Raw genomic sequence first — 14,863 nt, forward strand, 5'->3', positions numbered from 1 at the left:
AGGCAGGGATAAGGGGGAAACCCTCAGATTTTCTATCCAAAATAACAAAAAAGCCAAACCAAACTTAAAAGATCTAGAGGAGAATCTTGCCAGGAAAGAAGAAGATTTAATTAGACTGCTTCAAGGGGGGAAAAACATAGATGAGGCCATTAGAGATGTAGCGATAGCAAAAAATTTAATATCTGAACTATTCACTCGTAAAGCAATCCTCAAAGGTACAGAAAATAGGGAAAGAATCTATGAATGGAGCGAACAGGTAGGGCACCCATTAGCCATTAGTGTAAGAGAACAAAATTTTAAAAATACGATCAAAGCAATAAGAGACCCTGTTCTCGGCCTAACTCATGATACAAACGAAATTAGGGATGCCTTTAGGAGATATTATGCAGAGCTTTATTCTGAAATAGATATCAAGCAAGATAAAATCGATGAGTATCTAATTTCGGATATAAGGCCCTGCTTATCCAAAGCCGATGAGGGAATTCTCGCTGAAACTCCGGACTGGATAGAAATTTTACTATCCATACGCAGTCTTCCATCCGGCAAGGCACCAGGTCTAGACGGTATCCCCGTGGAATTTTATGTCAGATTTAGTAGCTCACTCAAAGACATCCTAACCCAGTTGTTTACTCAGGTTTTCATGAATGGACATCCTCCGGCTTCTTGGGCATGTGCAAAAATTATAGTATTCCCCAATAAAAATAAAGATCCGACAGAACTTGGTACATATCGTCCTATTACCCTAATTTAGAACGACTCTAAAATATATTCCAAACTGTTAGCAAGCAGATTGGCACCTTTTATCCATAAAATTGTATCTGCCAGGCAACACGGGTTTGTCCCTGGAAGATCAACCACAGATCACGTCCAGAGGGTGATAACTCTCTTTGACATTGCCGAGGTAGCAGGAGACCCTATGGGTCTAATTTTGCTAGACGCGGAAAAAGCATTCGATAGGGTCTCCTGGCAATATCTATGGTCGGCCATGGCAAAGAGTGGGATCGGGGATCATTTTATTCAAGCAGTACAGAAAATGTATGTCGCTCCCGAAGCAGTCGTTATGATCAATGGGGTCACCTCGGACATCATCAAAGTGACTAGAGGTACAAGACAAGGATGTCCTTGCTCTCCCTTACTCTTCGCCATTTACATCGATCCTTTTATCGCAAAGCTAGAAATGAACCCATCCATACTACCTATTAAGACATCGAATGACGAAACTAAAACTCTAGCCTTCGCAGATGATATTGCGATTGTTACACCAGATCCAATTACAACAGCGAGGATAATGGAGGAAGAAGCAAAAAGATTCGGGGAGATCTCGGGGTACAAACTTAATCAAACCAAAACCCAGATTGTAATAAATAACAACATCAGCGTGGACGATGCAAGAGTCACTGATAATGCATTATATCTTGGCGTTAATATTACATCCGATCTGAATAATCTAGTGGCCCTGAACCTAGACCCCTTATTGAAACAGACAAATAAAACCTTATCGAGACTCCACAACCTGCATTTAACAATAATCAGAAGATGCAATCTCATCAAAATGGTTTTTCTGCCCAAATTTTTGTACTTCTTCCGGGCAATTTGTCTTAACTTCGACCTATCACTTTTTAATGAAATAGACAATATGCTATCTCGCTTCATTTGGGGCTATGGAAAAACACGAAGAGCCTATAAACATATCATACACTCGAGGGATAGAGGTGGCCTAGCCCTCCCTAATTACAAATCTACTGTTAACCCCCAAACAAGATGCCCTTTATAATTCAAACAGCAGCCAGGGTGGTGGTGGGGGTGGGTTGACTTCCCTTTCTTGCACTAGCGCCAGTGGCGCACTCGGGAGATGAGAGCACGTGAGACATAGGAAGGATGTCCCGGAAAATGGCTGCACTTGCCTCTTGCACTGGACTGTGAGGCAACATGGTACTACTCACTAGTCCCAGTAGGTTCTAGATAGCTAAGGCACGCTAGGATAGAGAACAAGCATTGGCATAGCCAATAGGTCTAGCTTTTGGGACCTTATGAGTGTTTAGCCATGCAACAGTTGATGTTGTTGCACCAAGGATATTATGCTGGATAACTGAACACTTATATGGTCCCAAAAGCGAGACCTATTGGCTATGCCAATGCTTTTTTGGACAAAGATCCAGAAGGCAGTCTTGGTCAGATGGAGGCCTCGACATCAAATGGAGTGTGTCTCCTTGGTCTCAATGTAGATGAGGAGTGTCTTTTTGGTCTGAACGTCAATGAAGAGGGTGCCTTTTCTGTCGACGCTGAAAGAGGTTTTGACGGCTACCGACTGCACCTCCTCAATGTAAAGGAATTTGATGTTATGGATTTCACATGTCTCGAAGGGGAGGATATAGTACCTTTTCTGGATGTCAAATGGGAACTTTGTCTAATCTCTCTTCTGCTGCTCTTCTTATATCTACCTTTTGGGTAGTCTCTTGAGTTTGAGGAGAGCGCTGCGGTAGATGGCAAAATGTCTACTTGCCCCTTGGAACATCCTTAATCTGCTATTTGAAGTTTCTCCTGCAGGCCTGGCAGTCTGAACTTCTGCCTGACTTTCAGAGTTCTCCCAGACATCTTCTCATAGTGTCTTCAGTCTTCAGGCTGATGATCCTCTGCTAAATATAAAATACAGAGCTCATGGGATGTCTGACTGGTCTTTTTTCTTGCCACAGGGAAAATAAAAGAATCCAGTCAAAAACAGATGAAAATAATCCCTAGTACCAAACGATGCAGAGTGAAGTGGATTAAACCAGGTTTCAATAGATTTTTGGGAGAAAAGAAAATCCTAAAAAAAAAGGCTGAGCTCAGATACATCAAGATGCATACTATCTAAAAGGAAGTGACCTTGCTGTGAGCACACCTGATGGAGGTAGTGGAAATCGTTCAGGAAAAGGAGGAAACAAGTAGGCATTTTAATGAAAATGTTTTGCAGCTATGTGAAACTGTTAAATTACTGTCAGTCAGCATGGTAAAAACTGCAAAACTCTATATCCCAAAGGATAAACCTGTGATTTCTTGAGTTTCTGATCAGGCAGAAGAGCCAACAGCTGTGCTAACTTTGGAGAAGTAAATTCAAATAGTTCTCAAGTAAAATCAACTGCCCTAATTGTAGTCAACAAAAAGGACATAAAGGGCACTGATTCCCCCACGCAAGCCGGGAGTTCCACTCCTGGCTATCATCGCTTGCCTACACCATTTTAATGTAGTAATACCATTCTGTAACAAGCGATATGGGAAAACTTTACTCAGTTTCAAGACTGCAGGATTTTAATTTTCTAAGACGAAACTCAACAAGTAACAAAGCCACAAAAAAATCTTTAAAGATCTAAAAGAGAAAGTTACTTACCTTTGTAAACACCCTTTCTGGTGTATACTCTATTTAACCAAAACTACTTCCCTAGCTTTTCCAGCAATTGCTTACTTGCACAGAGAGCAAAAGGGGCACAATTGATGGAAGGAATGCAAAACAAATCAAAACATTTACAAACAGTCAAGAGATCTGGGTTAAATCCATCATTCTTTTGCTCACCATGCCACCCCAGTTTAGACCTGGCCATATGCAAAACAGTCTTGACCTTGTGCCTCAAGGGAACAGTCCAGCCCGAACTGCGAAGCCAGGTCCTCCCGGGACCAGAAACAAGTATCCTGGGACCGGTTTCGGGGTTTCACCCCTCTTCATCCAACTCAACTCCTGGCTTTCTGGCTTATCGTTCTCTGTCTTAACCATTTAAATCTGGGAAATTCCTACACTTCTATTAGTCTGCAGTGTGGGTACGTGTCAGCTAATCCCGGTTTCCCAGGAGCTGGCAAATAGTTCAAAACAGCCCTCACTCCTCAAGCCTCGCGCTACGGAGTCACTGGAACAGTCTACAGCAATTTCTACAATATGAGAGACAAGCCATAATAGCAGTGCAGGGTTGGGCGTCCTTCCGGGCTATCCTGGAGGAGACTGTCAGGTTTAAGCTCGTTCTGTTTAACTACATACACAACATATTTAACTTCCAATGAACTTATTAAAAGATACAATGACTGTCAATCATCATGCCCTAGGTGTTATAAGGGGCGGCAGACTCTATACACTTGATGTGGCACTGCCTCAACATACAGGCTATAGGAATAGTGAGGAACTGGACTGAAGGCAGTGGCGAGCCATTTGGTCTCATTAGAGCCAATAAAGTTGTAAATAATTGTACACCTCGGGAAACCGAAAATTAGACATAAGTTTGCAATGGTGAGTGTCTTATAAGCAAAGAATGTAATACTGATTCACTGGCTAAGTGAGTATATGTGGAGCTGTTAGATACTAAAATGACTAAACAGATTTTAAATATGTGGAGGAATTAGATGCCTGAGCAGACCTTCTTCCGATTAGGTTTCACCCACCCGATAACCAGCCAAATTACAACACAACTATTTGTTTAATTATGGCAGTTGAAAATACCCTTTTTTCACACATAAGCCAACAACCTCCCTCTTCCACCACACCGTGCACTGACAATGTTTGTCGGTTGACTATTGCCCAAATTGGAGCTAATCATCTCTAAATGTGACTTTTCTCTCAAACGTACTGTGTTTTATTATAACTGGAATATGAAAGTCTGTATCTTCAAGATCTACTGGACACATCTAATTTCCCACATTGAGCAGGTTGTAAATGTTCTGAGGTCCTAATATGTGGTATTTCCCTTTACTGATCAATATGTTGGCATGAACTATTTCTTTAGTCCTTTATTTTGCATTAGAAAGTATGTTGAGGGGGCGTGATCAAGATGGCGACCAAGAGGCATCAGTCTCGCAGAGCTCCTGGAGCAGTACTCTCTAACCAAGCTTTTTAACCAGTCCCAGCTGCGTTACTTCAGCTGATTTCATTTTGCTGGCAGGCCATCGAGTAGTCGACAGGTACAGAAACTGAAAGAGAAAGGGGAGTGTGCAATATTCCACTCTATGGGAAAGCTGTTGTCTATCTCAGACCGACTTGAAGCTGAGTGAATACATGACCAGTTATGAGATGCCCAAGTCCAGGAAAGTGGCCAAAAGACCTGAGAGACTTGAGTGGGTGCGACTTAGTGCACTGAGAGGTGAAAAATGAGAGCAAGAAGAGAAAGTATGCAACCATTTAACTTTGCAGACTAATTACCAGTTCAGCGACAATGATGATTTAAATGAGGTGCTTTGGAAAGCAGACAGGAATACTTCGTCTTTGAAGGCCACATTTGATGTACTTCAGAGGGCAGTATTCGTGGATTGTGAAGCTCCCTGTAGCCATAAAGGAACAGAGTGAAAATTCACTCTTTTGAAAGTTTCACCAATCTACCTCCTTCCCTTGGCAATTTTTACTATTTAGGGCCAGATGTAGGAAGCCTAATTCCAGTTGGTAAGGGCCGAAATGACCGAATTTTGTCCGTTACCGACCGGAATTAGGCTTTTCAGATGTAGGTGGCCAAATTGTAGGATTCGGTAATTTACCGAATCGGTAACTTAAGGAATCGGTAAATTACCGAATTCTTAACATACCGATTCGGTAAATTACCGAATCCTTAATGTACAGAGCACTCAAGTGAGTGCTTTTTACATTTAAGGATTCGTTATTTACCACCAACTATTAGTTGGTGGTAAATTCCGAATACCTTTCAAAAAGCAATTTTTAGCTTTTTATTCAGTGCCCTTAGGGCATGTATGTCTGCCACATGTGCACCCTTTACAGGGGTGCAACAGGGTGTCAATGTGACACCCTGCCACCCTTGTAGGTCTACCCCCTATTACCGATTCGGTATTTACCGAATCGGCAATTCTCATTCATTCCTATGGGCCTCAGGCCCATAGGAATGAATGGGGAATACCGATTCTGTATTTACTGATACGGTAAAATTTACCAAATCATTATCTACATGTCATTTACCGATTCTAAAATACCGAATCGGTAAAATTCAATATTTTAGAATCGGTAAATGATATTTACCTACATCTGGCCCTTAGTGTCATAAAATTGATTTCAATGAAATATGATTACATTAAAAAACACAATTATTCTACCTTGAAATACATGTTTTCTCTTTAAATGTAATAAAAAAATAGAAATGAAATCGAAAGAATTTGGGATCCCACACATGGGCTGAGTTATTCTAATGTCTTTTAATATAAAAAAATATTAAATGATGGTGAACACTGCGGGGCATATGACGAGGCATTTATACCTAGCAGACTGGTAAGGGTAGATATGACGAGGTATATGTAGTTGAGGGGGGAGTGTAGTTGGACAGGGTACACATCAATAGCAATGCATGACTATATGCAGTTCTGAAAACCCCATTTAGAGATTCGTTTCTAACTCACTTGTCCTCATATCGAGTACTGTATCTAGTACTGGAGGCCACAGTTAGATTCTGGGTCAAGTTCTGGGCCCCGCATGCCCACCAGGATGAATACACAGAAAGTGCAAAGATGGCCCGCCAAAAAAACTGTACCTGCTTTCAACCACACACATTGTGAGGAAAGTTTCAAAATTGAGCACACTGTAGATTAACATGGACTGGGTATAAAGCACAGGAGGTGGGAAAGACTGGGGGGACACAAAGAAGCTACAGTGAAATACCCATTTGAAACACTCAATTCTTCATAAAAATGTTAAAGTATCAATTTTATAAATTGTTAGAAAAGCAAGGGGGGGCACTGCCAGGGTTAGGATACCCTCCTGTGTGAGAGTGCGCTCTACAAATCTGCATAACATAACAGAGTAAAATGGGAGAGACCCTTCCCTTTCTGACTCACAGGTAAATAGTTCTCATTGAGTTTGCGTTAAAAGTTTTGCATATAATTTGTAACATTTGTCATAAATATATGTATTATCACTATTTTATGTTCTCACTATTTTCATTTTAGTCTATCTACTCAGCCATTTTGCCTATTTACCCCGACCAGGCTTTGTATCATATTAATATGTTATGGTTAGCATTTCTTTATTAGGGGTTTAATTCCATTTTCATGTCCTAACATCCACATTCTGCATTCACTGTGGAACCCCAGGTGGTTCTTGATGAGTTCAGCCTCCCCATTGACTGCAGCAAAGAGCTTTCGAGACAAGTCATTATGCAACAACCACGAATCACCCTGAAGTTAGATAATTTTTAACCCAAAAAAGAAAAGTAATTTTGAGTTAGAGTACTTTGAGAATGAACCACTGAGAAGCACCCATGTAGTCAGAGAGAAACAACTGATGTGAGAGTCACAAAGAAATGATCAGGACAAACCTGTCGGGCACTCGAGCAGGATGGTGGTGCTGGGGGAGGCTCTGAGCTGCATGAGGAAACTCTGTGCCAGGATCACCTCTTTGGCATGTTCTTCCTGTGCCCTCATGGTAAGAGCCCCCAGAAGCTCGGCGTTATTAGAGGTGCTGCGGTAGTACAGCATGTGGGCGAGCTCCAACGAGTGTGCCCTGCGTCGTTGGGCGAAGGTCTGGGGAAAAAGGATTAACACACATGATTAAAAGTTTAATGTTACTGTACAACGCAACAAATAGCTAAGAACCCAGTACACAGATCTTCACGGGTTTGGATCCATTATATATGTGCACATATATATGAATATACACATTTTTGTTTATGTTTTCCAGTTTTATATAGTGTGAGTGGCGGCTCCTACGCTAAGGCAGAGGAATGTCGTCCGACTGCTCTTAGATCAACGTGAAAAGAAAAATAAGATGTTAATAACAGAAGGTATAGTCATTTATTTTAAGTATCTTGCAGCCAGGTTAGGGTGGGATGGGGCTGGGCTCCCATTACGTTGAGGGAGGAGGAGTGGTTGCTGCATCTAAGGTGCGCATGACAGTTGGGCAGGCCTTCTTGGGCAGGCCAAAGAGTCATGCACACTTTGCTTGTTCTCCACCAGGCTGTAATGCATAGCCTGGGTGGAGAACATGCACAGGCTCTCAGTTTCTATCTGAGCGCCAAACCACGGCACTCAGACCAATCACGAGGCGGCTGTCATGGTGAAAGCGGTACAAAAGGGGGTGGTGATGGGCGGAGCATCTGAACCAATCAAACACTCACACCCAGTCAACAGATCTGGATTTAATCCATCACCGTTCTTTAGCCCACTCTGCCACCCCAGTTCAGACATGGGCATATGCAAATCAGTCTGACCATGTACCTCATGGGAACAGTCCAGCTTGAACTGCCAAGCCATGCCTTCCCTGGACCGGAAACAAGCTTCCGAGGACCGGTTTCTGGCATTTCAGCCGTCTTCAGCCCGGCTTGCTTGAATCCAGTGGCAAAGTGAGCAAGGGACTCACGTCTGAGCACACCCTGACAACTTATGGCGAACAAAGTGGTACAAAAGGGGGTGGTGATGGACGGAGCATCTGAACCAATCAAACACTCACACCCAGTCAACAGATCTGGGTTTAATCAATCACCGTTCTTTAGCCCACTCTGCCACCCCAGTTCAGACATGGCCATATGCAAATCAGTCTGACCCTGTGCCTCATGGGAACAGTCCAGCCCGAACTGCCAAGCCATGCCTTCCCTGGACCAGAAACAAGCTTCCGAGGACCGGTTTCTGGCATTTCAGACGTCTTCAGCCTGGCTTGGCAGTTCGGGCTGGACTGTTCCCATGAGGCACAGGGTCAGACTGATTTGCATATGGCCATGTCTGAACTGGGGTGGCAGAGTGGGCTAAAGAACGGTGATTGATTAAACCCAGATCTGTTGACTGGGTGTGAGTGTTTGATTGGTTCAGATGCTCCGTCCATCACCACCTCCTTTTGTACCACGTCATGGTGAAAGCAGAATTGTGATTGGGTTCGGGGACCCTGGGTAGTGCTGAGAGCCAGATGAACACCGAGGACAAAGAAGAGGCTGTGGCTGGTGACTGGCGATGAGCAGGTAAGTCTTTTTTTTTTCTCCTAACCCCTCTCCCTCCCAGCCTCCGCTGCCCGCCACCGCTACCTACAAGCAGCCACTGAGCGTGAACTTGGCCCATTAACATTCCCATGCATTTTTACGAGGTGAGAACTCTTAACGATGTAGATTTGGTACCTTCTGATAAGTGAATGGTTTACAGGAAAAGCCCACCTTACCCTCAGTTCACAAAATGTGCACAATAAAAACACACAACTGACTAATTAAGAGGTTTGGCTTTTGTGCAGGCACACATCTAACATTTTAAAAGGCAAAGAAGGAATTTTCAACCATTTTTGCTAGTGCTTTTGAGCAGTTGTTCTGCAGGTTAGGCAAGCACTTTCAGATAGCTATCATAAAGAAATGCTTACTGTAGGCAAACACTTAAGCAGATTGAAAACAGTCACACAGACAAAGAAGCACAACTAGCATACAGCCATGCATCCATCGTTGTCAAGTTTGATATCTTCAGCCATCCCTAAGATTTTACTTAGAAGTATTTGACATTCTGTTATTTTTAAGTTTATGTTATTTTTTAATTTAATTATTAAATACTTTCATAATAAAAATTACTAAGTACAACCTAGTAAATAATGCTAATACATTAATATACTCCTTTGCAATAATTCATTCTTGGACTCTTACATCATCTGGTTTAAATTACCCTCATTATTATTGCGTTTTTCAAAGCTATTCCTATTTTCTGCCACAAGTAGGGATACGTTTTGGACTTCGTTGATTTCTCTCCACCAACCCCTAAAGCCCTTTTTCTTGCTTAAGCTATTGGGTTTCTAGCCATTAACATAGATTAAAGGACTATGAGTATCAGGACTGCCCCAAAACAGTTGCATCAGGTAGCACTTGAATGTTGCTGTTCAGTACAATAAATATTTTATAAAAAACTATCCTTCCAGTAATTACTACTTGTATAACCTAGGCAAAATGTTGAGGTTCCTTAGGGAAAACAATGGTTTGTCAGGAGCCACGGGCAGACAGCATACTGGTGAGAGAGCAGCTTTGATGTATGTGTGACTACAAGCCACTCTCCCCTCCCGTGTAAGGCTCGTGGGGCCCTAATTAGGCTATGAACGTATTAGGTAGACAAGTTGTACCGATTGGGTATTGTGTTAATGCATGTCTATATGCACATTGTCCTTTGATATTGATCAGGACCACCAAGTAAGTTAACCAGGAGTGGTTAGAGGGATCATCTTTCTTGCTCCTGAGGAAAAGCCTAGGAGAAGACTTGAAACATGTAGACCTAGGAGAAGTCCACTCGTTATATATTGCATATTTCTCCTACCCCCATTTTAACAATACCAGCTATAGGAATTAATAAAGTTAGGTTCCACTTAGCCAGGTATTTTTTTAACTCACTCTTTCTTCTGACCCTTCCACTCTCACAATATCACATAGTATTACTACACAAAGTGCTCCCTCGTCTCCGTCAGTCATAGCACGCACCACCGTCCTGCAGCATGGCAGGAAGAACCCAATGATGAAGCATGCCACCAAGGGACATTTTGATGCATGAGGGTTATTTAAAAAAACATATTGTTTTCTCTAAGGAAACTGAGCATTTTTTTCTAGTTATACTAGCAGCAATTACTGGAAGGATCATTTTTTCTAAGAGAAGGTTCTCCGATGAATAAAGGGTGGATTATAATGGCAAGAGTTCTCTATTTAGTCATGATTTACTTGAGGTAATCTCAGATTTGCAAATATAAAAAAAACACAACTGTTGATAGCCAATTCTGTCTTAATGTTCTCAAAAGCCTTCACTTGCAGGCCTTAAAAATAAATCCCCTATTTTCCATGCTGGCAGTCGCAGTCATTAAAGATAGCTGATGTAGCTGTGCGAACCCATGGAAAGGCAGTGGCCTTAGTTGAGGAGTTTTGAGAAATATCTTACTGTTGCTGTAAAATGTTGGGTTAATAGTTGAGGTGGAAAGGTGCTCACCTGAGGTAATAACCACAATCCTTGTCAGAGTGAACTCATCAAATCACCAAATTAACCTACCTGAAGACCTTGATAGCTATTGCACACAGCAAACAGTCTTAACTTGGAGGAAATGCATGAAGTATTTATACAGTAATAAAACAGTATTTAAGTCAAAATGCAAAACAATAAAACCCCAAAACGAATGAGAAACATAGAGTAAAATGTAATAAACCAGAGGACAAAAATCCAATAAGGGAAACAGGTATATACATTTTACCAGTTTTAAGTAAAAATAGCATAAAAGTGCCCAAAATGAAATGATAGCGAATGGTCACGGTAACACAGGACCGAGGCATAACTTACACTGACCACGATGGAGCATGGGTCATATACACCAACCAAGTTTTTCCTAGTCAAATACTTTACCTTTTTACTTTAGTGCTTTAAGCCGCAATGCACCACAGGCCACTGGAGTACATTTTAAAGACTAACAGGAGGGCAACAAGAGGGTGCTGTCCAGGTTGAGTTGCTACTGGTCAGCTGGCCAGTTGCAGGAAAATGCCTCTTGCAGCTATTTGGGCCCCTGTCGCTTTTACGAGGAAGGTGATCCTTAGAACTCTTTGTGTACACTTCTTTGTACTGGGTAGAAGAGGTAGAACATGTCCAGTCTTCTAGTCTCTTCTCAGGTAACAGACAGCAGGTTAAGTCCTAGGCCTTCCCTCAACTCTGCTGCAAGGCTCATCAACGGTGCAAAAAGAAACAATCACATCACCCCAGATTTGAAAGTCCTCAACTGGTTCCCCTATGATCCAAGAATTCAACTGAAAAATGCTTGCATTACCCACAACGCTCTACACTTTAATACCTCAAGCTACCTCATTCAGAAGCTTGAAGTTTCAGGAGGTCCTAGATCCTCTAGAAGCTAAGGCACTTCACTACGGAAACCCTAGAGATTCTTTAAAAAGAAAATCTATAACAGAGCCTTCTCGAGCATCGCACCAAGAATTTGGAACTCCCTCCCCCAGGACTTAAGGATGAACCCCTCAACCTAATCGTTCAAAAAAGGAATTAAACGATTACTCATGAGCAAATATCTGCCCTAGAGCCTAGTGACCCTCTCTCTGAGCTGTCTATACTTATCAACCACACCTGAAGGTTACTGCTAGCCTGTTTCGCTATTGTCTTAATGATTTCTCTGTGCTAACACTGAGTGGACCCCACCATTATCGGGGATGCTTCCCGTTGAATTCTTTACTGTACTAGAATATGATATTACGGGTGGCTGCTTCCTTTTATGCTTTTGTCTTGCCTGATCTAATTGTCCTGTGACTGAGAAGATACCACCCACAGCCGGGTTGTTGTTTCAGAGTGCACTGTTCTAGTTTATGACTCCATGTATACCACTTGATTATTATGATATTGTCTTGTTTAACCTATTGGTCATTACATACATTTGGGGCTTCACTGTATCTTATATTTCTCTATTTATTAAAAAATGTCTATATGTTTCATCGCATAACTATATCCTCTCTACCTCTCTAGTAATTGAAAAGCACTCTGGTAACTGCAAGGGTAATGTTAGTGCTGTACAACTCTTCAAATAAAATAAAATAAATTAATTAATCTGTTAAGCAGTCTCGGACCCCCAGTGGTTCCCGAACCAGAGGTTAGGAAGTACTGTGTATACAAAACTCAACCTTCTCATAAATCACACAAGGTCAGCAACTTCAGGGGTAGACAAGAAAACGCGAGCCCATACTCTCCTACTCGCAAGATGGTATAACCATCAATTGAAATGAAGTGAAAATGAAATAAGAAACCAGAACAGGTTCGCCTGAAAAAAGAGATTCAGCTAAGTCAGAATGGGTAATGCAAAGAAGCCTGTGCTGCTCGAAATGGCAAAAAGAGACAAAAGGAAATACTTGATGCACAGACAGAAAGAGCAAATGCAGAGGCAATGACAGGGCTGTCATATGCCCACGTCATGAACTGTCCCTCCATAGTTTACATCTGGGCAGATGAGAGTTTGCCATCACTGGAACTGGGGGTGTTCTGCGGAGTTCAATGTCCAAGGCACTGACAGATGCGACTAATGATAATAATCAGGAAAATAATACAGAAAATACCACATCCCCCAGTAAAATATGGAAATGAAATAAGGTTTTCAGACCACAGGGTATCCTCACACAATGATTCAGCAAATCTGTTTGATTATTATCATTAGAGTTTGCCCTTATATTGTGGAGCTTTATAAGGATGAATAATCTTCCTTAGAGACAAATTAGTATTTAAGTTCATTTCTGCATTGAAATCTCCATTGGCAACCTAACATTAGAATCAATATACAAGAAGATATTATTATTGAAATACAATTTGAGCCTTGATAAAGTGGTAGAAACGCGTGCTGGTTGTTGGCTCAATTATTGTAAAGATTGAACTTAGAGTACATTATTAAGCTATTTGAAATGAGAATAACATTGATGAAAACTAAGTCCAGATATCATACTTATGAACTTCAGGATTCATAAAGACGAATTGTATTAGGGAACGCGAAATACTTTAATCTTAGTGACTCTGTGATCACGTCTACTTGCTCTTTGTTTTAGTTTGTTTTAAAAATATGAGAGCACCTAAGAGTAGTAGGTATTTAGAGAGGTGATTAGCCTCGTGCTTATTCTTGTTTATCCTCTTTTTTTAGCTATGAATTATGTGTATCTGTGCATGTGGATGGTTGGCGGTGTGTGTGGGCGTTTGTATGTGCTTGTGAATGAAGGATGTGAATATGTGCGCTTGTGAAAGGATGGGTGTGAGTGAGTGTGCGTGTTGATGGTTGAGTGTCAGTCTCAACTCATAACTATCTTGAGGGAAGTTAAAAAACAGATAATAAGGGATTGAGAGGGATGGTGAAGACACAGAAGAATGAGTGAAGGAAGTGAGGGCAAGCAACTGGGTGGAAAAGCATCAAATAAAGAGAAGAATAAAACAAAACAAATAATACCCGAGCTGGATAAGCAGCATTGAATGAGCTGGAGGGGTGGTTGGAGGAGGAGCAACCTAAGACGATTGTTTTACTTTTCAGCAGATAGATTATAGGGAGAATGTTTGGAAATAATGAGGGTAGTCATTATTAAGGCTAGGTATTTACAGACCCCTATATGTAAAAAGGAGCCGTACTCTGTATTTACGTCCAACAGCTATTTAGCTCCTGTTAACAGCTTTGCATTGGTCATGGAGGCTCCTTAGCAGAACACCCACCAGAATATAGGTTAGGATTGGAGTGCCAGGTGTGAGGTGACTGGATGAGGAGTGGCAGGCGGCAGCGATGACCGGAGCAAGAGACGGCAGGTGGGAACAAACATAGGAGTAAGGAAAGGTGAAGGAGAAATTAACTAAACCACCAAGGGGAGCAAGGAAAAGTGAAAGGAAGTTAGTACACAGTGAGCAATGACTGGGGGAAGGAAACAGCACGCAGAGGAAGGAAGTTAGAAAATGGGAGGAAGTGAGGGTGCATGCTTCCAGGCAAGATCAATGTCTGGTGTTGCAAGGGAGGAGGGGGTAGGCTGGTACAATGAATAGGAAGGCATGAAGTGGAAAAGGAAAAGTGAGAGAAACCAGGGAAACAAGGGAAACAATTGCATGCAACAGAACAGTGACTAGGAGGACAGGGAGCAGAGGTGTGCATGACTACTCACACAATTGGTGACTAGCCCCACGCACTCCGCTGGTCACACCCTAGACGGCCTGTTCTCTAATAATCAATCTATCTCCTTGAAGAATATCCTACCTTTGGTCTGGACCAACCACTGCGCTGTACTATTTAACATCAAACTTAATAAAAAAGCTATCGCAAATTCCACCTTACACACACATACTTTATTTAAGGCTTGGAACAGCATAGATCCGCAGCTCCTTAAATCGATCTTGCTATCTACACAACCAGCCCCTACACCAGACCCTGATCTTGCTTCATCAAACTACTCTGAATGGCTTCACCATGCACTGAATT

General features: G+C 41.9%; 1 protein-coding gene across 3 annotated transcripts in view; it reads right to left on the minus strand.

Annotated features, from left to right (window-relative positions):
• TMEM143 (transmembrane protein 143) overlaps positions 1-14,863 on the minus strand; it is a 229,327-nt gene that overhangs the window by 17,363 nt on the left and 197,101 nt on the right. For all 3 annotated transcript variants that reach the window (XM_078654969.1, XM_078654970.1, XM_078654971.1), the window contains exon 7: positions 7,269-7,473. In XM_078654969.1, coding sequence (XP_078511095.1) covers positions 7,269-7,473 — 205 coding nt within the window. The remainder of the gene's footprint in view (positions 1-7,268; positions 7,474-14,863) is intronic.

Source organism: Lissotriton helveticus, chromosome 7, assembly GCF_964261635.1.
Source record: "Lissotriton helveticus chromosome 7, aLisHel1.1, whole genome shotgun sequence".
Classification (NCBI taxonomy): domain Eukaryota; kingdom Metazoa; phylum Chordata; class Amphibia; order Caudata; family Salamandridae; genus Lissotriton; species Lissotriton helveticus.